General features: G+C 35.3%; 1 protein-coding gene across 1 annotated transcript; it reads right to left on the bottom strand.

Moving 5' to 3' along the window:
* Window positions 1-72: 72 nt before the first annotated feature.
* Window positions 73-1,669, bottom strand: LOC147516999 (3-ketoacyl-CoA synthase 7-like). The gene has a single exon (XM_086589432.1). The coding sequence runs from the start codon at window positions 1,569-1,571 to the stop codon at window positions 213-215; it is 1,359 nt and encodes a 452-aa protein (XP_086445558.1). The 5' UTR covers window positions 1,572-1,669; the 3' UTR covers window positions 73-212.
* Window positions 1,670-9,002: the final 7,333 nt, after the last annotated feature.

Genomic DNA, 9,002 nt, shown 5'->3' with positions numbered 1-9,002 from the left:
ACTGGTCAGTACACCAACTATAGAAAATAAAGACATGATAAATTTATTAATTTCAAAATGATAAATTTGAAGTACCCTCCTTAGGACCCTTGCTGGGCGTTTATAGATGATTATATGACATCAAAAACAGAAGCAGAATTAATAGAGACAGGAGTAAATCCTTCTCTTCTGGTATATATGGTTGAAGATTTTGCTAGCTGCCCCACAACTAATCACATACTAGCTACACTGTCAACTGGGTATAGATGAATTCTATCTGACCATGCATTTTTAGTATCAGGATCAAGATCAGATACACATTTCCACACCGCACTATTGCACTTGAAACCACTTCCAAATCCAATTTGCCACACCCTATCTCCCCTTTTAACCCTGCCCTTGGCCTCTAAATAGGCAAGTTCATACCATAGCGATGAAGATGATGTATTCCCAAACCTATACAATGTCATCCTTGATGGCTCTCCATCTTCATCACATAAGCTAAGACTATCCTCCATTGCATCAATCACCGCTCGCCCCCCTGCATGTATACAAAAATGTTGGAACGCCTTTTTGAAATCTGGCGCGTAAACATCTTTCCTTTTCTGTGACACCCAAAATTTCCTACAAATTATAGACCATCCATATTGTAGCTGCTCAGTATATGGTAAAACAAGTGGTCCCAATTTAGTGATATTAATCCTTAATGCACTGCTAGCCACTTGTAGGAGTGATGGTGATAACAATATTCCCACAATTCCATCATCGTCGAGTTCTTGGACTACACTATTGTGTGATTGATCATCAGATGCCCTGCTGGTACGGACAAGATGTTGGAGAGCATACTTAGCTTTGTTCTTGTACATGTCCTGTTTCCTGTTGGACAAGAGACACCCAGCTCCACCCATACGGAAGATAACGTTCGACAAAAGCATGGATTTGTTTTGACCTGTATAAGCATTAGGGGTCATGGTTTCCATGCTTAGAATGAGAGCTAATGAGTTCTTATGGACTTTAAGCAGATCATTGGCCAACCCCACGGAAATGAGTCCTGCACTGCATCCCATTCCGGTGAGGCAAAAGCTCATGACATTACTTCGAAGTCCATATTTATTAATTATCATTGAGGTGACTGATGGTGTAGGAGAAAAGGCGCCACAATTTATGATGACAATGTCTATCAATTTGGGACTTACTTTCTGTTTACCAAGGAGTTCTTCTGCTACGGTGAATAGAACAGTCTCAATTTCTTCTATATAGTGTTTCATGGACGCAACTGGTGGAATATGTTGCAGTGAGACTGGAATGCACGCTTCGTTTCCTATTCCTGACCGTGTACTAACCTTCGTTAGGAACTGACGACTATCTTCATTAAAAATGTTACATTGTTCAAAATGTTCGATGTAGGTGGAGATTGGGCAGCGTAATACATCGGGCGGTTGGTAACAAGAAAAGTCAAGTAGGTAAACCTGGTTTGATCTTGAATAAATATACAGAAGTATTACTATGATTATAACTGTAGCTAATAAGAGAGGGGAAGTGAGGAAGGAATATACGATTTGTTTGAGGATGTTGATCTCCATGACCAACATCACCAATCTTATCAAAAGTTTTAGCTATGAGGAATTATCTTTATATATAATGTTTTCAAAACACTTTCAGATCGAGACGGGTATTAATATGTAGTTTGCAGTCTGAAATGTGTCATGCAAGCACAATGTGTATGAGAAAAGTAACTAAAATAAGAAGGTACAAAAAGAACACTGCCTAAATATAGTGTGTATCAAGGAACATAACTTATACATGACTGCAACAAGATTGAAAGAAAAGATACACTACTCTCCAATAAAGTACTATTCCATAGTCTACATGATGAGATTTGTCAGTGAAAAATGTCGAAAGGAGTACAGTAGATTGTAAACTCGGCTCTCAAGTGTACAAGCTCGATTTAGTCTCTTCCAGTGTCTAACCAAAATTGAGCATGTCTAGAGATCGAGTCTACATGTAGTCACAGGATTACGTGTGAAATCACCCCCTTTCTTGCCTTCATTTTTAATAGGATTCCAATATATTTTTAATGATGTAGTACAAAAATATACATTGTTCAGTAAGGTAGTATGTACATGTTAACGCCCCCCACTAGGGTAGGGATCGGGTCGGATATGGCTATATCCGAATCCGAATCCAAATAGTTTCATAATATCCGAATCCAAACTCGAACCCGATTATATCCGAACCCGACCCGAACCCCATTAACCCGATCACAAAAAATAAAAACTGAAAAAGAAAAAAAGAAGGCTACAACATACACAAGCTATTAGTAATAATGTAATATCAATCGGTATTTGTATTACAATTATGGTGTATTGCTTATAAAAAGTGTTATTATTTGGTGATACTGGTTCTTATTCTGAATGGTGCTGTGGAGGCACATAGTGATTGCATTTGTGTATGAGTTAGATTCGATTTTTAGTTTGGAGTTGCAACAAAAGATAGCAACTGAATGGTGTTTAGCGATGGATGCTCCTATGGGTTCAGATACAGATGGATCAAGTATAATAATTAGTTCCTCTGTTAAAAGTTCTTGGGGTGTGACCCTTGAAAGTTCGTGTGTCAATTGTATGATTTGTATCCTATTCAAGTTTGGTATCCGTACTTTCGTTTTCTAAACTGTTACTATACCAAAACAAGACATACCTAACAGTAAAAAACCGTTACTAAAAATATTTGTAACGGTTTTTTTGCGTCACAGTTTGGGCGTTGTTAATTCGTTATTATTATTCGTAACGGTTCAGAACCGTTTTTATTGTAACGTCTTTTCCGTAACTAAAAATATTTGCTAACGGTTTTCTTCGCTCAATTGTATTACTCTTTTGTAACGGTTTTATAGAGTCAGTAACGCTTTTTTGTGTTACTGATTTATAAAATTTGTAATGGTTAATTTTCTTTTGGTAACGGTTTTACTGCTTCATAAGTGTTACTCATTGTAAAGCTTAGTTACGGTTTTCCACCGTTACAAAACTATTCCATATGTAAAAAAAATAATTTCCCCCAAAACCATCCTTTTTGGGAGACTACTGAACCTGCATAAAGATGCCCCCACTTATTGGGTATTATACAATCGTTCATAACATAAACAAGAAACCTCACAAGTACATCCAATCACATAATCTTTTATTAAAATAACTTCACCAAACCGTTTTACATAAATAGGACTTGCCATGAATGAAATACACATTGTTTTCCAAATCAATAGGACTTGTCTTTAAACTCAAGCTCTCACGTCATTTGTACAGAACGAATACAATCAATTGTATAAAAGTCCTGCCTTCAGTAGTTGTAAGCATCAGGGGATGACTTTGGGATGGTATCATAAAAAAAGTCCCTTTCATTGTATACTCCAATAGAAATAAATAAAAGGGAGTCAGACATTAGAAAACAAATATGTAAAGATACTTATATCCTAATCTTAAGTAGTACGTAGCTCCTTATACTCAAACTACGGAATTCAGAAAACAGGGTTGTAGTAGCTAGCAATAGAAGCATAGTATAGACGTGAAAGTTTATTAGCAAGAGTTGTTAAAGCTAGTCTGGATACTACAATTGATCTAAATACAATACAGCCTCTAAGCTGACATATGCAGATTTGTGATTATCTTTCAGGCAAGTAATATGCCATGTATCATAATATTTTCATAACTTACTGCATTGAATGCTTTGGGATGTCCAATCAGGTCCACATTACATGTAATTTCCTATGATTGGTACATATTACAAGCATAACAATGACATTGATAAATTCAAAACCGGTAACACTAACCAGAGGCCGACATAGACGTCCTCATCTTCAGCATCAAGTTTTTCAACTGCTCCAATGCCAAAACCATGACCAATTTTTCCTGCTGATGATTTTCATGCAAAGGTCGAACAAAGACACAATGTAAACGATCAAGTAAACAAAGATAAACCAAAGTCCAATCAACTAAGGGAGTGCTGACCATTAATAGTCAAAGAAAACCAATGATGGTCTGGATGACTCTAGATGGTCAATTTAAACAACATAAACCCCTTATTATACAAGACTACTATACCATAAACATGGGAAAGATGTAAGGAAGGTGCATTTCAACCATGTATCAATACATTCACTTGATCAAAGACCTATCAAACCATGCTTGCTCAGTCAAAACCCACAAAATAATTACACCAAAAGAAATGACACTATCATGCGAAAGTACACAGAATCATCTGCGAGCCAAAAATAAAAGGGAGGAGGGGACTACCTATATAGTTGGAGGGTGAATCATCTTGCTCTGACTACCTTCTCCCCTTACTTATGTAATAGCAGGTCCAGAATAAACTCCACTCCTTGTGATTTCATTTCTTGATCCTGAAACTATACAAACTATTTAAGATGGAAATTGTGGTTGAACAAGGAAATAAAATTAGTGAATCAGATCCACGATGGTACTTGCCAGAATTCTCTGACTGATACTCAAGTAGTTAACAGGAGATTTGCTGCTGGAAAGTACTAGAGCATGAGGAGTAAGGTCAATTCTTTTTCAGGAACAGTAGGCCATAGTTTTCGGTCTTAAGGCACTCTTTTACTACACAAAAGGTTGTGGTAGCCTCTCATTCAAATTCAATGAGAGCTATATAAAATTCTACAGAAGAAAGAGAAACCCCCTTGTAAGGTTAGACTGTTCAATTCAAGAAGCTATAAATGATGTAACCAGGACTAAAACTTATGTTTTGTATAATCATGTGTCTAGGGATAAGTTACAAGGACACGCCTATTTCAAAGAAAATTCTGTCAGACGTGACACACGCCAATATTGCATGTGTATACCACAATTTTTAGTATCTCGCCATGTCGAACAATAGAAAAGGTAAGTGAGTGTAGCTACTATATACCTTCTCTTTATAAGCTATTAAGTTCTATTATACCAAAAACCAATACAGGTAGGGGTCTGCCTAACACTCAAATTGTTTCAAAAGGAAAAAAATAGAATGTCAATTAAGAAAGTATTAATATCAATCTTAAGACTTCATATGGTTCTTTGAACTTCTGTCCACCGCCATTGTAACCAGGGGTCACACAAGTGGAACTTTAACAGCACAACCCTAAAATTAATTCAAACTATCATTGAACATTTTATTAGAAAATGAAACAAAATTTTATGCAAAAACGTAAACTCTTGTTGTTGTAGAGAAAAGAAGGTACCTGGGACGAAATACTTGACGCACTCCCGTGGGGCAGAATGAGTCACATAAGGACTAATCTTCTGAATGAAAAATACGTGAAATAGAAAAAAAAACATCCTTTAATCATTCAGAGATCAAACCACAAAGTAGGGAAAATAGAAATCATAACATAACAAGGAAAAAGCTTGGAAGTACCAAACATCAATTCATATTAAGTAAGAAAATAACATGGAAAGAACTTGGAATTGAAGTACCAAACATTAATTAATTCATACTAATTCTCCTAATGCTCCCTTACCAAGCTTATGAAGAACCACTTTGTGGCTGATTTGTGCCTACCAATTCCAGCCCTTCACCTTTCTCCTTTACTTCGGAAATTCCCCCCTAAAATCATGAACTCCAACACCCACATATAGAACACGCAACATATGAAAATCAAAATCAAAATTTTCCATTGAAGAATACAAGATATCAAAATAAAAATCATACCTTTGGCTATAAATGAAGCAACTATAGCACTGAAACTAATTTTAGATGTGGATTAAACACCTAGCAGTGTGAAAAAAAAAGCAAAAGAGTAGAAATTAGATGGTAATAATTATGAAACCATAGAAGAGGAAGGCGAAGGAAGGGAAAACTACCTGATGGAGGCGGCGCGGCAATGACAGAATTGTTGATTAGGTTGTGCGAGAGAGAGGTGATGGAAAAATAAGAGGAGATGAAAAATATAATTTTGGTTTTAAGTTTTAGAGAGGAGAAGAGAAGAGCCCTTTTCATTTTTTTCCCTCTCGCCCAAAATTCTTATTTTGGTTTTTACTTTTTTATTTCTATTATCTTACACTTAACCTTTTATAGTCCTTTATGGTTCCTAGTCAAAACAAAACATTTAAAATAGGTTACAAATTAATTCTCAAATCCGGGAAAATTAACGTAACATTTTATTTACAATTTTAATGCCTAAAAAATGTTAGGAATGTAGTTACACCTAAAAAACGTTAGGAACCAAAAAAAAGTGTGCGTTACTAATATCCTGTTTTGGTGTAGTGCGTTATAAGGAAATATTATGCATTTTAAATTATGTTTGCTCCTTCCTACATCAGTCTTCATTACAGCATTTGGAGAAATGCATCAGGATTAAGTAACAACAAATGAACAAAGTCTTGCTTTGGAAACACGTTTAATTGGGTCCCCATTTAATTGTCCTTCCATTTAATCATTTGGTCATCCTTTAATCTGACCACTTCTTCAAAAAACTAGTTAAGGGCGCGTTTATAAACATTGATTTATTCAAGAAGTTATTAGAAACTTCCGATCTGTTGTGTTCTTGTCCTAAACCAGTTTACTGTGCTGGTTGCTTGGTCATTTCATAGTTTTCTTTGTTAACATAACCCTGCTATCACCATGTCTTACCAAGCCTTATAGAGTTAGAATACCCCAACAACAGAAGGCCCTAAGGGATCCATGTATAAAGTAGGTGGCTTAAAGAATTTAAAATTCAATCATTCAAACATTACTTGTTAGGCACCATTTCAGTCAATCTTGTCATCATGCTATATGTACTTTCCATTTTTATTTGGGAACTGCCCTACGGTTCTAGCAGCAGTTCCGATATAAACTAGTATACAACATAGCAGTGGGGGCGTGAGCAGAGCCCCTCGTATGCTATGGTTATTCGACAAAGTTACTCGTTGAACAATGGCTCAACCATTGGATTGGATGCTATGACAAACCCCCCTCAATATCCAGAAGCAATAATTCTATTACCTACCCATCAATTCCAATCTAGTTCATCGATTTGTTTAAATGTTCAATTCAACAAGTTGCATACCAAAAGCAAAGATAAAAGGTGTAGTCAATTAACCGACAAATAACTATAACACACTACTTTATCAAGAATCAAAGTAAATTGCTACACCATGGTTATTCGATCTTATACCCCCTCAGCTCACAATTGTTTTCTTAATTCAAGTTGTACTAATTAAAAAAATTGGCTATTAATATTGCAAAAAAGAGTCAAGCTTTAAGGTTGATCCTTAACATGAGCAGCCTTTGAACACACTCCAAGAACCAATTCCCTAGAAAGCAATATGCCACTGTCAACTAAAAAATTAACATAAACCTAGAACATGCAGTTTATAAATAGAACATCAAAGTGACAAACAATATAATTGTAGTAAATAGAATACAAGTTCAGAACAACCTAAATATAAGTTTATTATGCAATTATTAACACATTCTACAAAATCCCCAATTGTTGGAAAGAGATGAACCAAACAATAATAGAATGCAAGCAAACAATGAAAACACTTCTCATAATTTCAATTACTTCTCATGCTTTTTCATTACCGCAGAAATCTGACTGAAAATGAAATTCGATAACCACAATAATAAAATCATTTCTTCTGCCGTAAAAATCATTCAATAGAATCAACACTTCTCAATCACTTGAAACACCTCTCAATCACCATAAAAAAATTGACAATACAAAAGAAAAAGTAACAATATAACTTGGTCATAATCTTATAGAGTTTATGACTATTTAGTACCATGTACTTTTATTTTTTTTTCCTAAATGGTACATGTACTTTGTTTCTCGCCTATTAGTACCACGAACTCTTAATTTGGTGCAATTTAGTACCTCCGTCTATTTTCCATCTCATTCCATCCAATTTCTCTAACAGGGACCTCACGTGTTTAACCACGTGACATGGGTTTCTCTAATTAGCGCCTAAATAACTCAATTATTGAAAAAACTCAATTAGTGAAAAACAGACTTAAAAAAAATCAGAGTACCCAAAAAATTTGAAAAAACACAGAGAGTAAAGAGAGTAAAGTGTTTTTAGAATCCCTCTTTTGTCTTAGTAAGTGTTTTTAGAATCAAAGTTATTCCCTTCTCTTTTGTTTAGTTTATTTAGGTCGAAAATTGATTGTATATTGAAATTGAAATTGAAATTGTATATTTGGGTGTAAAGTTATTGAAATTTGGATTGAAATTGTATATTGATTCTCATATACTTTTATTATAATGTAATAATTTATTGACTATATATATATATATAGTGGACAAGTTCAACTTAGTATTACACCATGGTGATTTGTTCTATTGGGAGCCAATATTGCATTATGAAGCTGGGTATAAGCAAGTGTACTATGGTCTTGATCCTGCTGCTATGAACTTGGATGATCTTCATGCTAAGGTTGCTCAATTGGGTTATATACTCAACTACAATTATTGGAAGCTATGTTATCATTATCATGGGTTGTCTCTAGTAGAAGGTCTTAAATTAATCGGCAATGAAATATCTATTTCTAAAATGTTAAACCAAGCTGCTGTGTATGGAAGCATTGATGTGTGTGTTATCCATAAAGAAGAAGATTATGAGTTTGAGGTTGAAGATGAGTTTGAAGAGGAAAGGGGTGTTGATGACATCAACGAAGCTGGAAGTTTAGACTTTGCCACTGATGATGAAGAATTGATAGAGGTTAGGGTATCAAATGCACAGAGGAAGGCTGAGAAGTTGGCTTCAAAAAAATGTCAACAAACAGCTACTGAACCAGCCACTGAACCAACAAGAAATGATAAACCACCTTCTGAACCACCTACTAATTCACCTCCACCTACCGAACCAATGACCGAACCACCTACTGGACTAATGACTAGCCCACATAATGAAGCTATGGATGTACCTATTTATCATGTTAATGATGGTTATGATACTGAGTATGCTGATAGTGATGATTATGACACTCCTGAGTCAGAATCAGATTATGAGTGTGACACTCATGTTGTCAATAGGGGGAACCCAAGAACTAATTAC

The sequence above is a fragment of the Coptis chinensis genome, chromosome 2 (assembly GCF_015680905.1).
Source record: "Coptis chinensis isolate HL-2020 chromosome 2, ASM1568090v1, whole genome shotgun sequence".
In the NCBI taxonomy this organism is placed as follows: Eukaryota; Viridiplantae; Streptophyta; class Magnoliopsida; order Ranunculales; family Ranunculaceae; genus Coptis; species Coptis chinensis.
The sequence above is the reverse complement of the archived record's forward strand: the minus strand, read 5'-3'. Positions and strand labels throughout refer to the sequence as shown.